At 35.3% G+C, this 18,786-nt stretch overlaps 2 protein-coding genes across 3 annotated transcripts; one reads left to right on the top strand and one right to left on the bottom strand.

The window, feature by feature from the left end:
* Positions 1-1,428: 1,428 nt before the first annotated feature.
* Positions 1,429-13,445, bottom strand: LOC309503084 (uncharacterized protein). Its single transcript, XM_082175774.1, has 13 exons — positions 13,386-13,445; positions 12,015-12,164; positions 11,483-11,643; positions 9,532-9,745; positions 9,213-9,313; positions 8,809-8,946; positions 8,513-8,599; positions 6,270-6,408; positions 6,012-6,172; positions 4,178-4,391; positions 3,221-3,324; positions 2,225-2,362; positions 1,429-2,102 (listed from the first exon to the last, which is right to left on the bottom strand). Exons 1-13 carry the CDS (start codon positions 13,428-13,430, stop codon positions 2,009-2,011), a joined length of 1,746 nt encoding a protein of 581 aa, XP_082031900.1. The 5' UTR covers positions 13,431-13,445; the 3' UTR covers positions 1,429-2,008.
* A 71-nt stretch (positions 13,446-13,516) lies between these two features.
* Positions 13,517-18,337, top strand: LOC309503645 (uncharacterized protein). 2 transcript variants are annotated; one of them, XM_082176418.1, is made up of 8 exons: positions 13,517-14,354; positions 14,715-14,951; positions 15,149-15,493; positions 15,620-15,922; positions 16,072-16,185; positions 17,083-17,166; positions 17,248-17,288; positions 17,417-18,337. In XM_082176418.1, the coding sequence occupies exons 1-8, from the start codon at positions 14,291-14,293 to the stop codon at positions 17,465-17,467; spliced, it is 1,239 nt and encodes a 412-aa protein (XP_082032544.1). In that variant the 5' UTR covers positions 13,517-14,290; the 3' UTR covers positions 17,468-18,337. The 2 variants fall into 2 exon arrangements, with proteins under 2 accessions (XP_082032544.1, XP_082032543.1); XM_082176417.1 differs by having other exon boundaries at positions 16,069-16,185.
* The last annotated feature ends 449 nt before the right edge of the window (positions 18,338-18,786 follow it).

Here is an 18,786-nt window from a genome sequence, read left to right as displayed (position 1 = left end):
GTGGGCGTTGGACACCATTCACTTACATTGCTGCTCGTCGAGTTGTTCCAGAGTTAAGTTGCCGAAATATCGACCTCTTTTGAATTGTCAACTGTCTATATTGTATCAGAGGCCCTTTGCGATGCTTATACTGGTCTTCATTTGTACATGCACAGCGTAATTATTTATATTTTATGTTGGTTGTTTCAACCAATTTTCAAGCACTGCCTGCTAGCTAACGTTAGTTAGCTAGCGCAACTTCGTCAGCTAAGAGTTCGGTAATGAATCGCTACCACCTTTATAGCAACTTTTATTTAATTTAATTTTTTGGGATATACTAACTTTTCATTATGTTATTATTGTCTTGAGTGAAGCGGCTTGTGAGAACAATGCTGGACCTTTAGGATTGTTATGGCCATCACCAGTCCTGTCTGTTTCATGGATCACCTGCCCCTGGTTTTTGTTTTTCTTGTTCACACACACAAGCACACATTTTTGTTGTCTGTCATTGTTTAATAAAAAAATATTTTATTTGAAAACCTTCATTTGTATCAGCCATGCTTAAATTCGTTTTTAATCTGTTATAGTTTTGATAATGTGTATGGCCTTAATCTTAAAATAATATTCTTAGTCTTAACATGATCATGTTTCACGTTGTGGTCCTGGGGGTGGCCACTTTCATCAGAAGAAGTGAGCTAGCTTCTAAGCGAATTCTGAACGGACCGCCACGGCAGACCTCTTTGTGTGATCACGAAGGTAGGCTAATGGCTGAATCAAAATTTATAAGCAAAATCACGGGAATCAATAGCCTAATACAGCCCAGTTGTGCTAAAATAAATATCATGAGACGTCCATCATCAGATGAATGATATGGAAAAGTTAAGTTAGAGCCGCTAAAGCCAGTGCTACTACCCATGCGAACATGAACACTAAGCTTTTCCCTCCAAAAATATAGCTTAAAACTTATCTCCAAATGCAAAACTGACATTAACAAAATGCAGTAATGCAATAACAGCTGAAAAAGTACTTGGGTGTGTGTTTTATTTTATATTTACCGTTCAATAATGCAATCGCTGCTGTCTGTCCCATAGAAGAACATGACAGCCAGCGTACGTTTTGGAACTATTGGGGCTTACATGAACCACGTGACAGCCATAGCGGCGACATCAAAGAGTGTCGCAACTCTCTCTCTCTATGGCTCTGGTCCCAGGCAGGCAGCTGTACAGATGGATTGGGTAGACATGATGCTGCTTCTCTCTCAGCTACTGCTGCATGATCAAGTGAACACTGCACCCTGGTGGATGCTCTTTCAAATACACCTTGTACATGGACAATTACTGGACGATTTTTGTCTGAGTTCAGTAATTTATTCAAAAACATTAAATATACAATTCATAAAGAAAATGACTTGAATACACAATCTAATAGTATTAGATTTTTTTTAATTAAATTAAATTTCAAAATTCAAGATGAACCAAAATCATATCTACTTTTTAACTTGAAAAACATGTAAAATTTCGAAAATAATGATTAAAATCCCATGTGTATTGAAAGTGTAAAGAAATTACTGGTAACACTTATAGCCTTTATAATGCATTATAAAAGTATTTTTAATGCATTAATTATGCCTCGTAATGCATCTCATAATGCATTGTATGGTCTCATGAACAATTGTAACCGCAGGTATAATACATTATAATATTTATCTATTCATTGGTACACCTTTAGAAAGTATAACTCAATAAAACACATGACAAACGACCTATTTCAGATGTAATGAGAAATCTGCAAATATTGGTACAATTATTTATTAAAATATATAATGCATTATATAGATTATGAATACATTTATAATGCATTATACAGAGGCTTTAAGTTAAGTGTTACCATTAGTTTTTATTAGTTATGAAACCATCAGGTTTCAGTTAAATCAGTAATTAAATTAGCAGTTCATTGATCACGTTAGGAATATTAATGAATAACAAGGTGAAATCATACTAATCATATAATGAAGATTTAAAGAAAATCATTATTTTTCTGGCTTGCAGGCTAGAAAATAGAAGTATTTGACTCCCATGATAACTTCTGTCTCCGAGGATATCACGTCCATTGCACACAACAGTCTTTACAGGAAAATGAGAGTATGAGGGAAAAAGAAAGAAAGAGATGGTGTGATACACTCACAGTATATTACTGACATTTCAATCATGAATAGGTGTAGAGAACTCTACAGTATATATCATACCTTTTTTCAATGTCCTTTGAGATTCGTCTGGCCTCTTCTGGATCTTTTTTTAATAGTGCCTGGAAAGTGGAGAAAGACTCCACCATGCCGATGTAGTCAGAGAGAGGTACAGGCTTCCTCACCCAAAAAACCTCTTGCCTTGAGACAAAACACAGTTGCAGATCGGCTTCTGATTGGTCAATACAGCATTCCAGCCATGTTATAATCCACAATAAAGAAATAGCTTTGACATTATTTATTTATTTTTCTATTTATTTATGATCCTGCATAGCAACCGTCTGTTATGTCAGACACACATAATGAATTTGCTTAATAGCATTAAAATGAAAAATTGTGTCCTTAGTGTGACATCCATTTTATTGAAGCAATAAGGAACTCAAGGCAGAACAAGTCCTAACTGTGGATATAATCACAATATAACAGCTTCTCTTACATTATAGCTTAATAAAACCATCTCCAGTCACTAAACCTAAGACTGGTTGCACTTTGAACTGTCTTTACCTAACTACAAAATTGCCACAGTGACCAGAGTGCCCGTCATTGCCACCAGAGGGCAGTCCACCCCGGACTATTCCCTCTCAATCATGGACTTCATCCCCCATAATCCTCTGCCTGGACTCATCAACCATGATTACATCCACCTGTGTGTCATTACCTTGTTTAGCTCACTCTTTATAAGCCTGGTTTTCTCAGTCTTGAGACTTTCAAAGTCTTGTTTAGTGTTTCTACTGCAATTCTGAGCACTCTCTCTGGTGTTCCCATGTCCATGGTTTTGATCTCCGCCTGTCCTAGGATTTTCCTATTTTCCTGTGTCCCTGTGATTGTTTGGACTGCTTACTTTGTGTTTATGACCTCTTGCCTGTTTTCTGGATTACATCTTTGGATAACCCTCTGAACAATTTACTGCATTTGAATCCTCAACCTTCTTATCTCAGAGCAGTTCATAACAAAAATGAAAATTTTAACAGCTAGTTGGATAATGTAGAATTACATTACCATTCTTTAACTGGGTACTGGAGAGAGTCGTAGGTTTTCTTGTAAAGTTCGAGGGAGCTGGGACCCAGGTAAGGGTTCCGGAAAGGTTGTAGCACTGCATAAAACTGTAATAAGACATATATATATATAACTCTATAGTTGTTAGACAAAAATTGTAACACTTGTTTATGAGAGAAGATATCAAACAGCACATCAGGGTGGCCAAAATATATCAGATGCTACAGCACATCAGTGTGGCCTGTGAGTCACGCAACATGACAATGATTCAAAGCTCAGGAATAAACCAGTGGCTCAGACAGCAGTTTTTTTTTTTTTTTTACACTCTTAGAAGAAAAGGCTCTAGCTACATAGAACTGTAAAGGGTTCTGTCAGGTTCTTATGTATAGAACCTTTTAGAGGTTCCTATCATTTAATGGATTGTTTGAATTAATGTTTAATCAATTACATTTTATGAATTGATAATTAATTAGTAATAACATATTATGCAACAATTTAAGACCCTTCTTCTTATATAGAACATTTTTGGCATAAAGTCTTTAAAACTGAGTCAAGAATCCTATGGAACCCCATTGAATCTTTTTTTTAAGCGTGTAAAATGTAGAGAATAAGTCTGAGTTCTGACCCGTATTGAAATACTGTTTTAACATTTGGACTTTTCAGTGAAAATAATAGGCTTCATGAAAGTATAATGCTTACATAAATGATTATTTTGATCTTTGAACTAGTAGTTTAATCAGTCGTAGTGCTATAAAATAGGGTGGGCAATGTGTGTTGAGTAAATGTTTTATTGTTATGACTTAATAGAAGATCAGGTGTTCTTTATATTATTGGTCATGAACATTTTACATCATTTCAAAAAACTTCTAAAATGTCCTCAGTATATGTGGCACACACATAAATGTTCAGACAGTTGATAAGCATTTATAAGTCAGACATCTTAATTCTTATGATTCCTACCTCATTACAGATGTGGTTTAAAGTCTCTGAGCAGTCTCCATAGCTGAGCTCCATGTCCATGGTGTAGTTAAGAAGTGCGAGGCAGCCATGAGGCTTTAGCACTCTGTGAGCCTCCTGAAGAAAACGTGAATGGTCAAACCAATGGAACGCAGACATTGCCGTCACAAGATCTACAGAGCCATCTTCAAAAGGCAGTTCTTCAGCTGGACTCTCCCTTTGTGTTTCAAATAAGTGAAAACAGTAGCATGAATGACATGAAACTCATGAAGAGAACAAAATCAAGGGCATAATCATGATTTATTTCACCCCTTTTTTACAAAAACACTGAAATCAAATATTTTTAAATTGCAATGAATTACTTATTAATGATTCTCATTGCTGTAAAACAGTAAAGATAATCATCCTGTCTGGAATCCACTCTTTAATTAAAATTTAAAAAAATCATAAAGGCAGTACAACAAATATGATCATGATGTATAAATGCTTTGCAATTATATATATGTATGTGTATGTAAGTTATAATATATAATAATCTGCTAAAGAAATAAATTAATAAAATGTCATTTAAAAAAAAGAAGAAAAAAAAAAAACTCTAGATAAGCAAGTTTGATAATATTCCTCCTTGATTAGTTTGACATTTTTGTGCATATGCAGTGGCGTGTTTGATCCATTGTGACAGATATGCCATAGTGGCCCAGTTCCACAATGAATAGACAATAATTCCAAGCAATTTCTGAGGCTAAATTGCACAAATCCTCAGATTAACACTCCCTTTTGTAGTAAAACGACAGGATACTAAATGTTTCTGCATTAGTTTTAAAGCAAAGCAAGAAATACAAAAAACTGAAATACAGCACTCAATCACCTTAACTACTACTACTAATAACACAGAAAAACATGATTTGAGTCATGAAAATCCCTACATCAATATCCCTATCAGTATCACTCCAGTAATATTTCTGTGAATTGAATTAATCTAGCACTTGTTCATAGTTTTTGTATTATGTCTGAATATATTCAGTTGAATTTTGCCCATACTAATTGCCTTATCTGACCGTGTTTAAGTCCAAACTCAATGCCTCATATTATGGTCTTATTATTATTTATAAAGATTGCAAAACGTCAGAGATGACAGGTTTATGATATACAACTTTGTAAACAGTATACAAAATGTATTAACAATATGTTAAATGTCACCAAAATACACATGAGAAAAAGAGTTCCTCATATTATATATATATATATTTTTTATTTATTTTTTTTGAAAAGAAATAATCTGGATTGAATTGACAGATGGGGAAAAACTCGCTTCTAATAAAAAATAAAAAAATAATAGAAAAACGCTTAAATTTCGGTGTTGTTCGGTGCGTGCTGTGAGATTTTCAAATGCATGCTTGGTGCCGCCCCTCGAGCTGGCCGATTTTCATTGATCGACACCAGACCATTAATCTTTTAGATTTAGGTCTGGATTTCCAGGCTAGGTAACTGGGCCAACTACGCATGATTTGTAGTATGATTGCGTGCTGCAGCCACGTAAACAGAGTTTGCCCTTCCCCTACTGACTTTCACTTTCAGTGACCGAATGGAAGTGAATGAGGCTTTGCGATTTTTTTTTTATCTAGGCCTACGTGAAATTCTGCATCCATTGTACGATTTCTTTATTTTTCCCCTCGGAAGGGCAACGTGAGTCGAGAAGGGCATATGGGCAGTTGCCCGGCCAACCTGAGCAACCCCCCTGTGCACGTCCCTGAAAAAGTGTTTGTGTACTGTGTGGTTGATGGAAAGGTAACCGTGACAGCTGATTTATTTACAGAAAGGCAAGCTGTTTGCCTACCTGTAAGAGACATTTGGAATGTTGACATGTTTCCTCGCCATCTCCAGTTGAGCTGGGCTGATGTCTGTTCCCACCACACGAGTAAAATGTGGTGCTAAGAGCAACGTTCCCTGCCCTGACCCACAACCAACATCTACTGCCAGGTCATTGGATGCATTTTTCTGAGAAAATACAGTAAAGTGTACAATATGTCCAAACGTAAATATGGCATATATCGCAGGCAAATGAATAAATGAACAGTCATGACAAAAGTCTTACATTACTCGTGTGGAATTGTAGAACCTTGCTGATGAGCTCTTCATAAGGAGAAATTCTGTACTTCCAGTATGAGGTTGCATGTTCTTTACCCTCAAACAAACGTACAGACATTTTTGGAAAGCTGTACAGCCTCTCAAATCAGAAAGCTGGAGAGATTTGAACAGTCAGCATACCAACTTGAGGGAAAAGAAAATATAGGAAATGGGAGGAGCCATCTCAGGTTTCAGAGTCTACTTATTTCTTCACACGCTGACACAATATCAACTGTGACAAAAGCACAAAGCTGTTTAAAACATTCCTTTTGGCTAACCATTATGTGCTCAGTTTGCTAATGAGGACTTGTGGCTCACACACAGAGGTTTTAGCTCATTCACTGTGCAGTAGAATACTAAAAGTCCTTTCAAGGTTAATGAACATCTCCTTTTCAATGAGCAGAACGGGATCAAAGGTTTCCAGGCTAACTAGATGTCATGCTGGGAGGATGAAGTAAAATATTCACATCAGAGCAGGGAAAAACTTTACTCTCAAGTTTACCCTACAGTAATTTTGAAAGCCATCTCGGGTTAGTTTAAAATCATAAGATTGTTCGTAAAACAAGTGATGTAAGCAGGATAATATATATTTACAGAGATGCATAATGCTCAACCAACCTGTTGATGTTGATATTGATGATGAACAGGGAGTGTTGGGGAAAGTTACTTTTAAAAGTAATGCAGTACAATATTGCATCACTCCCTAAAAAGTAGGCTAACTAATTGCGTTACTTTTTATGGAAAGTAATTAATTATGTTACTTTTGCGATAGCTTTTCTCACCTGGGCTGGACTTTTTTGGAAAGAGATATTTTTAGCAAATGTTAAGGCATTTCACGCCAAAAGTGAAGTGACTCCGGAGAATATAGTTCAACACTATTCAGCAAAAAAATAAAATAATATATATATATATTATAATAATAATAATAATAATATATGACACTGTGACACCTGTCTTGGACTTTGTTTTGCCTTCTGTTTGTGCACCATGTGTTTTCTTGTTTATCAGTTTCACCTGTTACCTGTCATCATCCTCATCAGTCATCATCAGTCACCGTGTGCACCTGTTGTCACTTAATCTCGTCATTTGTCTGTGTTCTTCCTGGTCGGTTCTACGTCTTTACTGCTTGCTATGTTTGGTACGTGTCTTGTTCATAAATAATAAATAGAGTTTGATCGTTATCCGTCTTCCTGAACATGCCTCACACAGCCAAAGCGTGATATATATATATATATATATACACACAAACGTGTTTAACTAAAGTCATTTTTTGCTTTCAATATGGTTGAATTGGATCACCGAAGGTAAACAGCAAAGATATTGGTTAATAAAGCGAGATTAAATACATCAATAATGTATTATTTAACATTTAATTATTTCAGTTTTGTGTAATTTTGAGTTTGCATTTCAGTGTTTTTATTCATTTCGAGGAATACTGAACCTGTTTTTGTGCAGGTGAGATGAGTAAATGCATATCCACGTTTAGTCTAGAACTACAATAATCATCATGTTTACAGAGTGAACACAACACATTTGCCTCTTACTCCAGATTTCTCTCAACATGGGGACAGGAGAGGTGTCAGTCAATAAATGAGAAAGTCAATTGCGTTACTTATTTGAAAAAGTAACTCAGATATTTTGTTGTAAATTTAAAAGTAATGTGTTGCTTTACTCGTTACTTAAATAAAAAATTAAAAAGTAATCTGATTACCTAACTGATGTTACTTGTAATGTGTTACCCCCAGGCCCCAACACTGAGATAAAAAAAAAAAAGCTTAAGGTGAAGTGTGGGTGTTAAGAAAGATTAATTTACATTTTTACAAAACCTAGATTGGAGAAACATTTCTGTGACATCCAGGGAATGTTTACTGTTCATGTGAAAAAACTACACAACTGCAAAAAATGAAAATAAAACATTGATTTTATTGGGGTTTTTTTTAAACAACATTATATTAATGCATGTATGTTGTAGAGTAAATTACTTAAAAGTAACATTTTGCAACATCATAATACATAGTGAAAAACTAAGTGGTTTATATTTTCAGAATATTTCATGTGAAATTATAAAAAAATATTGTGTTTGTAGGCTCACAGATTTGTTAACAACTTGATTGATGAAGTAAGATTTAAACTTATGTATGAACTACATTAGATAAACACCTGGAATGACAACACAGGAGTGTTGGGTCATGTGACTGAGTCATGTGTCACTCAGGTTTACATGCAAGCACACAGAAGTACTCCATTATAAAGTCAACTTTGGCCTCTGTTGATGACTCTTTCAACTCATCTAGAATACTGGAACAGAATAAGTGACAGGTAAATATACCATCAATATCATATATCAAGGAAAAAAAGCATATTAGCGTAATCTAATATTTAGAAAAATGAATTAACATTGTTTTCTCAAAGAGAAACTTGCAGTACAATTTTGTGTTGCAAACAATAAATGCTGCATGACAGTAACATCCCTGAAGTGCTGAAGTTTTTGAGAAAGAAGTAATTACCGTGACGCTGTTTTCTCCAACAGCGCAGTTGCAGCATTTGGATCGGCTCTCAGATAGGCTTGGTACATGGAGAACGTCTGAATAAAACCAATTATGTTCTTGACGCTCAGCTGCAGCTTTATTGGAATTATTTCGATCCTTACAAAGACACAACAGAATATTACAAAGGTATCAGAAACCACAACTGCAACTCATATCACTTCAAAAATGGCATTATTTAAAATAAAATATGTAAAAAATTATGTTATTTTAACATAATAATGTATAGACAAAATATGTTTTATTTTAAACACAAATTGAGCTATACAAAAGAAAGCAAATGTGATAAGCAGATTTGTGTAGAGGCTCATTTTGACAAAGAAGGTTAATTATTCATTACAGTGCAGTGCTCTAGTTTACAGTACCTCTCTTTATCTGGGAAGGGTATGGCTTCAAATAAGTCCTTTAGCTTACTGTTGGCCCCAGTTACCCTAGTGCTTGTGTAGGGCAGCAGAATTTGCTTTACCTAGCAGGATAAATTAACATCAGAGTGCAGATATCACTATTCTGTGAGCACATTGCAGCAGTTAAATTTCAAATTTGATAAACATGCATTCAGGAAGCTGAAGCTTTGGTATTTAAATATTAAACAGTGTCAGTTTGTTACATAATTTACTATTAAATCAGCTCTGTGTACTCATATCCAATTCATATATACAGTACATAGTTCTGGTACATGCTTACTTCCTCATATATGTTATTAAGTCGATCACCACAGGACTCATGGTGCATTTTCATATTGTCTCCATAGCCAAAGAGAGCCAGGCAGCCATGAGGCTTTAGGACACGTACAGCCTCCTTTATAAAACCTTCAACGTCAAACCAATGAGCTGCAGAAGCAGCCGTCAGCAGATCCACCGAGCCATCTGGGAATGGCAGATCCTCTGCAGTGCCAACTCTGTCAATTAATGATAAACATGATAGGGCTAGACCACAGTAAACTGTTAGCAGTGGTGGAATGTAACCAAGTACAAATACTTCGTTACTTTACTTAAGTACATTTTTCACGTATCTGTACTTTACTTAAGTAGAATCAATAGTGCATACTTTTGACTTTTACTTCGTTACTTTTTGCAGCAATTATTATACTTTCTACTCCACTACATTTCTACAACGTTTCGTTACATTTTCGGATCAGTTTTTCCCCTGCCAAAACAGGGATTGAAAAAAATCTCCATGTTTTCGGTGCTGATCGCGTTGGTGGCGCTAACAATAAAGCACCTAAAAGCTATCACAAAGAACCAGCAAAAGTAATGAATATGTCAAATATAGCAAGAAGACATTTTAATTGTTTATTAATAAACAAGTGTTTTCTGTGTCGGCTGCAAAGATGAGGTTGACGATACTGATACGCGATCTTCGCAGTAGTGAACGCGCCAGAGAGAAATGCGCATTTCATACGGATTATAAGCAGAGAGCAGTCGGTTTTCTTTCGTTTTGAATTGTTCTGTTTAAAAGTACACATTTAAAGCTGTCTAAAGATATATTTATCAGGTCTGTGAGGCAAGTAGGATACCTTATAGCCTACGCTGAGTTTCGGTTCATTTATGAGACGAGCTCCAGTTCACTCGCCAGCGCCTACGTGTCGTGATTATCTATTTTCTACTTATTTATTAAATCCTGGCAATTGTTTGATGAAACATTGATTAAAATTGAGATACAATTAATACAAAACGAAATTCAAATTTAAAAAAGGCTTTGTGCTTTCTGTTTGAGGTCTCAGTGAAAGTTTTAAAGCAGTCTTTTAGTGCCTTTCAGAGCGGTCACGTCTGTAACATTGTTTTTTCCTCATAAATGGGAACACGAAAAATAAAATAAAATGAATATGTTATGTTCTGTGGAGAGCCAACCCTTCATCCGGTGGGTATTACTTTTGGTTTGCGCAGTGTAATTCACAGAATTAAAAAAAAAAAAATTTCGACCTAAAAGTTACATATTGTTTGTGTCCCGTAACGCATGTGTAGCCTAGATTTCCCATTAAATATAAAACGCATACTGATATTTTTCAATATGTATTAAATGCATTTTCTGAGAATTTATATTTCAAGTTTTTACTGCAAATGTCCCGTTTATAACGATGGAATTGCCAAATATTAAATAATTTATCCTCAACTAGTTTTGTGGTGTAGGTCTACGTATTGTATAATGTTAACTTCAAAAAAGGGGGGTGTCGCGATTCTGCCTTCTCCCTTCTCACACCGCGACACAGGTTCGTAGATCTGAGTGTAGCGATTTCGGATTCATATTGTTACAGCCCTAATTATTAGAATATAGACATTAAGAGAATAAATTGTTATGCAAGTACTTTTACTTTTAATACTTAAAGTACATTTAAAATCAGGTACTTTTTACTTAAGTAGGGTTTTCATTGTGGTACTTCTACTTTTACTAAAGTAAATATGTCTCTGGTTATTTGTACTTTTACTTAAGTACTGAGATTCAGTACTTCCTCCACCACTGACTGTTAGCATTGTATTGCACAATGCTGTGTCTCAAAGACCTAATTTCGTTCTTTCAAGGTTCTACAAAGGTATAAAGGTGCATTGTTCCATATCTTTTGCACAATCAGAGTCAAGAAGAGATGGGACAAGAATGAGTTGTTTGTTAAGGAAGAGTAGAAACATGCTTTACTGACCTGTAGCTGAGGTTAGGGAACCCTTGCACTGCTCTAGCTTCCTCCACCTGAGATTCACTGACATCAATGCCCACCACCTGCTGAAAATATGGTGTCAGCGAACGGGAGTTCTGCCCTGTTCCGCAGCCTAAATCCACAGCCAGCTGATGGGGCTTTCCTTTCTGTGAAGCATGTTTTAATATTTTATAAAAAAATTTATAACATTATATGAGAGAATAGAATTTTATAAATAAATGAGTAAATATGCATAGGTTATGTAACCTCAGTTACTGTATGACTTTGGATGGTATCTTATATCATATACATTTAGATAAGATAATATACTATTACAGCCACATAATAGTATGTGTTAATGAATAATTATTATTACTACTACTACAATAATGTATTATAATTGTATTATAGGCTTAATGTATTTTATGGATATTTTGTAAAGGACTTAGAGTTACCAAACAAACATTCAGCTGTCATGCACACAATAACGTGGACAAACATGTCAGATTGTTGCAGTCAAAATGTACAATAATATTACCTTTTTTTCCAGATACTGAAGAATAAGCTCCTTCAGCTCATCAGGTGGATCAAATCGATATTTTTGATATAGGGAGGCATGTTGTTTATCTTCAAACATTCTGAAAGTCATCTTCACTGTGAGTTCAGAGCAAATCTTCAGAGGAAAATTCTGCAAGAGAAGAGTTAATTATTACTGGACATTACAAGCAAGAGGCGGGACAAACCAATAGTGACCATGATAATAGTCTGAATAGAGTGGTGCAGGGAAGACGTCACAGCCGTTGTACACCAGGAGTGCCCAATCCTGTTCCTGGAGATCTAACTTCCAGCAAAGTTCAGCTCCAATCCTGATCTAACACAACTGAACCAGCTAATTAAGATCTTCATGAGCACTTGATAATTACAGACAGTGTGTTGGATCTGAACTCTGCAGACAGTAGATCTCCAGGAACAGGACTGGGCACCCTGATTTACACCAACACTGAAAAGATCATAAACTGATCATAAACCCATTCTTTGAACTATTTGTTTACATTAATTGATTCCATAGATTAATTTACGTCATCATTAAAAAGTGATAAGAAAACTATGGTACAAAGAAACGTCCAGAAAGCTTAATAGCTAGTTGAAACCATAGACTACCATATTCGGCATCAAAAGCGGATTTGTAAAGAAATCATATTACACAATGTCCGAATGTGCCGGAGTTTACTCATGATAAAAAGATAAAAAGATGTAGCCCAGTTTTCATTTAATGCCGTTGATGTATCTAGATGCGTAAAAACGAGGAGAGAGGGGCTAATATTTTGTATTAAACCTACATAAATTAATGAACATACTTAAAAAGCAAAAAAGGGAGTTACAAATCGAAATTTACAACATTATAATTTTTCGGCCGTCAGCAGATCCACCGATGAGCCATCTGGGAATGGCAGATCCTCTGCAGTGCCAACTCTGTCAATTAATGGTAAACATGATAGGGCTAGACCACAGTAAACTGTTAGCAGTGTATTGCACAATGCTGTGTCTCAAAGACCTAATTTCGTTCTTTCAAGGTTCTACAAAGGTATAAAGGTGCATTGTTCCATATCTTATGGAACAATGTATTTTAAATAAATAAATGTATTTAAAAACATTTTCAATAACATAACATTTCTTAATTTGTCTTTCACGTTGCGATATTCACACTTCTTGTCTCGTCCGTGACGTGTCTTCATGGGAACTCAGAGACAGAGATCATGCGAGCTGTGTGTCATCTATCAGCCGCTGTCTTTGTCTGTGCGTGCCGGTAAAATATCGCGCTAAACACTCCAAATCAAAGTTGCAGTCCGTTAATTCTTGTCTGACGAAAGAACTCTAGCCTCGACTGGACTCATTTGCTAAATAATACCATGTAAATTGTAATAAGACTGCGCAGTGCTATGGACGTCGCCATTGATATTTACTTTTTCAATTTCCAGTGTCAACAGCCAGATATCGCGAGAGTAGAAAATGGGTATATTTGTTCGTGCTCCAGGCGCTACTAAAATAATTTTAACTTTCTTAAATTTGATTAACTGTAGTTAAAACTGAGGAAAGTTTTAAATAATATCTTTACGTGTATTCTTAGAATATATTATTGTGAGTTCTATATATATTTATTATTATTAGACTGTATCATACAAAGCATCTTTATTCATTTTAGAATGTGAAGTGCTGTTCTCAATTTATTTTTATTTATTTATTTATTTTACTTTGATCACAGCACTGTAAAAAAAAATCACAGATGTGCTCGTTGAAAATGTGTTTATTAATACATCACCAGAGGGCAGCTGCAGTCAACACGCTGTGATGACCTAAAAGACGGAAGCACCTGAAGACACAGCAGCCGTGTGCAATGGTCATTCAATTATGGCTAAAGTGTGATATTATCTAAGCATTAGGAATGAAATACTACCACATCTGAAAGACACAAAAATAATTGTAAACTGAAATGTAAGCTAACTTTGGACTTGTGAACAACCCAGACTTAAACAATGTTACAACATTATCTAAAAATGTATAATTTTCAGTGATCCTGTTCTCAAATATCCAAAGTAGGCCTATGCCAAAAAGGTATGCCTACCTCAGCTGACCCAAACAGTCCATTTAAAACGTCAGTATTCTTTTGTTTATTTTAATATCTCTATTTGAAAATGTAAAGTCAAAAGTTATATATTAAAGGCAAAAAAGAAAAAAGAAAAGAAAGAACAGCACACTACATTCCCTTCCTACTTTCATTTCCCCTTGCTCTAAAATAAGACTGAACAAAACAGAATGCATATTATCTCCGTTTTAATTTTAATGTTGAGAAGTGGGTTTTGTTGCAAATCTCAAGAAGGTGAGTTTTACAAACCTGAACATAAATAAAAAATATTTTTTGTTTTATTTTATTATTGAATAAGTTGATTCTGTCCGGAAACTTGTCAGTTATGATTAGTTGAACAGGATATGTTAAGTTTTCTAAACCTGCCATTTTTATTTTAACAATACTCTGTGTTTGTAACATGATTAAGTTTACTTAAATCTAGCCAGGTAACTACAAAATGTATTATATTATTATTTAACATGTGAGTAAACATTATGCTTGTGACTATAATGATGTGATTGATTAACCCTATCCAAATCATAGGAATTCTAATATTTTGTTATAGGGACCCGCATATTTGTTCACTCTGTTTTAATTTAATTTCTCTAAAAGTTCAGCGTGGCGATGATGTGTCTTTGCGATGCGAGGTCTCTCTCCTGTCTGAATCCTCAACATTGCAGTGGGAGAGAGATGGAGAACCAACATCCAACACCACTCTACTGTACAACAACTCTGCTTACATCATTTTACACACCGTGGATGAACACAGTCAGGGGAAATATTACTGTAGATTAATGGAAGATGGAAGAGTAGAAACGGTTAGGAATCACACACTTAATGTCAGTTCACGTAAGTATATTATTTTATATTAAATATGTGGTGTATGCCTAAATAATAATATTTTCATTAAGAATACTAAATTAAACGTGCAGAAGTAATCTCAAAAAAAAAAAAAAAAAAAAATCTTTAGGCGTAAATACAGTGCTTTTTAAACCTAAAATGTACTGAGATGTATTCACTGACCATGTTACCTATTGTCTTTCCAGATTCTTATAATAGAAATAATAAAATGAATACCATTTACAGACAAAGCTCTGATAATAGTGACGTATCACTGATCTGCAAGTCTAAAAAGGAATACCATAGATGGAAATGGACCTGGGAGCCGAGGCCTAATTCACAGACTGATCTGATAGCAGTTGAAAAAGGAAGAGAAGTTCAAGTAAAAGGACCAATTAAACCAGGAAGACTTTCTTCAACCACATACAATAGTCAATCGTTTATCTTTCACATCTCACCTGTGAACTTCAATTATAGTGGGACATACAAGTGTATTACAAATGATAAAAAAAAAGATCCCTATACAACCACAATGCTTCGCACCATCAGAGGTTTGCAAATATCAATCAGTCAATCTATCAATAAAAATAAATACATTGATTTTTCTGCTACATTTTGCTCATCAGTACATTTGTTCAGTGCATTTAAAAAGTAATTGATGTTGTTGTTGATTTCAGTCTCAGTGGAGCCCCCTGATGGTGTGTTGAGGAATCAGTCAGTGATTCTTACCTGTGAAGTTTCTGAAGGGACTGATTCAGTGATGCTGGTCTGGCTCAGGATGGAGGGGAACAGAGGAGTGCTGGGAAAACAGCAAATTATGTATGAGAAAAACAAGAAGTTACAACTCGCAGTGAATCTGTCCAGCAGTGAAACAGAGCACTGGCAGTGTGCAGTCTTTACTGAGGATACACTCAGAGCTCTGGCTCCTATAACAATCAGTCTTTCCTCATCAACAGAAACCTCATCTGTACCAAACCAAGGTAATAAATTAACCATTAATTTACAGGGGTTTTTTTTCACCTTAACTCCATTTTAAGCGTACTAGCATACAAATAGTGAATTGTCACAGTGTAGTCATGACGCTGGGCAGTGTTGGTGTATTATCTGACTCCACATGTTTCTGCAGAAGATATGACACAGGAAAGTCATCTACAGATCGTGATCATCGTGGTGTGTGCTGTCACTGGCACTGTGCTGATTTTGCTGTTGGGACTTCTAGTTTCTAAACGTCAGCGAAAAACAGGTGAGCTAATCTCAGAGACAGTATGAGGAGGAGAAGATGCTCCATAGAAAAATAAACGGGACAAATTGTTACACTCAGTGTGGCAGCTGGATAATTGTCGTGACTTTCAGTTACAAAAGCGAATTGACTTTTTTAAAGAGACATTAGCCTGTTTTTTGTAGCCTACTCTATATGCATGCTTATTAACTCGATAAGCCTGAAAGAAACAGATTTTATCATGACTTGGGCTGTCTCCATTTAAGTAGATTGGAGCTGTACTTGAATACCTTTTTTTACATAAAAAAAAAAAAGTTACTAAAACAGCAGCCAAGCCAACTGATTTGCCTTAAAGGGACATTAGCTTATCTGCACATTAGCGTTGACACTGAGGCCGTTATCTTGATGAGGGTATAAGAGGGGGGTCGATTTTTGAGAACTTAAACGTGCTCTAAGTGATGTTGGGTGACGTCACTTCTTGTTGACGTTCGAAGTATGGCTGGAATATGACTGTTATTGGCTGGAACAGTCTTTGTTATGTTTCGTGGTCCAGGTTGGCCCAGTTTGTTTTTATTGCCGTTTGTGGAGCCTGGGCTGTCTACAGAGATCGAGTTTTTTTTCATTTTTTTTTTTTCATTGTGTTCAGGGGACAGGCAGCTAGCGGATAGTGAGGAGATGTTTGCTGTACGTGACAAAAAATGTTTCGGCCTAAAAAACGCGTCACATCGCTTAGAGCACCTTTAATGCCATTATACCTTTATGCCATTATAAATAACTAGAGGGCATGTTTCACATATAAACTTTAATTCATATCTTAAAATGTTTTGCATGTGTTATGTGTCTGTGTCCATGTTTATAATGCATGTTTTTATGATTGCAATGAGAATTGAAATGAGGGAAGTTGTTGTATTGTTTCGATAGATGAAGTTCATGTCACTGGATTAAAATCACAAGAAGATGAGGACATCCATTATGCTTCAGTGACGTTTGCAGGATCTAGTCAGGGTGAGGCAGGATGGAAGTTCACATTAACCTCTGTGTGCTCTTTATAGTGTGTTAAATCTATTACTTTGATTAATTTTCCAGGAGATGACAGCTGGTTTAAAACCGATCATGCAAGTTCAGAGGTCAGCTATGAAACCCCCTTTTTCATAAACATTTCAGAACATCATTTTGATTTGCTAATGATGTTCTATGTTTGTGATTTATGTAAAGATAATACACTCTTTAAGCTTGTATATCTCAATATCTACAGGTGTTGGACAGGAATTCTACAGTCATCTACTCAGCTGTTAAAGCACAGTGAACCATCACACTGGAAATGAATGTATAGAACTTTTTTCCATTGTTATATTACTAAATGGAAATGAAAACACCAAATTAATCCTGTATTAATACTAGCTGTCTAGTCATTCATTATTTTTGTATTTTAAAAATTAAAGAATTTATATTATTTTCTATGTTCAAGTGCATTTTGGGTTTGCTCTATCTGTAAGCAAAGGGTTTCATTTGTATCTCTGAGTATCAATCAATCTGTTTGCATGCCAGATCGAAACTTCATTGTGGTTTCATAACATAAAACTGTGTTAAAAATAGCACAGTATTTCCTGTAGTGGAAAACTGCAACAGATGTTTCAACTAGTCAAGTCAGATATAAAATGTGTGTATATATGTATATATGTATATATATATATATATATATATATGAGTTGCAACCTTTTTATACAGTGAAATATTAATTAAAGGAAGCCTGATGTCAGGCCTATTGTCGTTTTTTTTCTTCGGTTTTATTTAACAGTTTAGTCTCCATGTACTTGGTTGCTATGGTTTCTTATTGGTTGATCTGTCCCACAAATTGTTTTACCCCTCATTATCTTGTGTAATTATTGTTGTGTATTTTGTTAATGCTGCCAGTTTAACTTCATTTCCCATAATGCACAGTGTTACATGTGTTTCCGAAAAAACCCCCAAAAAACATGTACTGTTACATCTGTGAATACTGAAGTGAGTAAAAGAGCAGTCATGTTATGTCCATGTGTGTGTCGTACTTACCAGTCTAAGCGGTTGTATTCTTTGTATTCTCATCAGTTTTATATGGTTTGGTTTTCTGTTCTCCAGCATGTTCCTATTGGCCCTGACTATTTTGGTTTTTTAATAAATACACTTCTTGCTGTTAGATCCTCTACTCTCACTTTGTGGACTAACCTGTAACACTAGCAAAGTTTGTGGGTTTGTTATTTCCGTAATGGACCCTTTTCACATTTTCTGGGTTCTCAGAAGCAGAATTCATCATAGTTGGGTAAACTTTAATAGTGGTGAACAGGAGATGACAGCAAATAAGTTTTGTATTCAGATTTGCTCCAATAGCAAAAGAAACAATCCCTGATAGTATTTCCACAACTTTATAAAATAGGAAAAAAACATAGGCTACTACAGCAGTCTGGAGAGAGAATTATGTGAAATTTGCTGTCACTCCTTTGGCCATTAAAAACACTCTCGCAGCAGTTAATAAGATTTTGTTTTGTTTTTGTCATTTACTGCCAATGTAATACAACACATTGTATAGCATTATAAATGTATATTAAAAATGGAAATATGAAAAACTTGATACTAGATCTGCAATGT

The sequence above is a fragment of the Leuciscus leuciscus genome, assembly GCF_965113295.1.
Source record: "Leuciscus leuciscus genome assembly, chromosome: 7".
NCBI lineage: Eukaryota > Metazoa > Chordata > Actinopteri > Cypriniformes > Leuciscidae > Leuciscus > Leuciscus leuciscus.
This window is presented reverse-complemented; position numbering and strand designations above follow the sequence as displayed.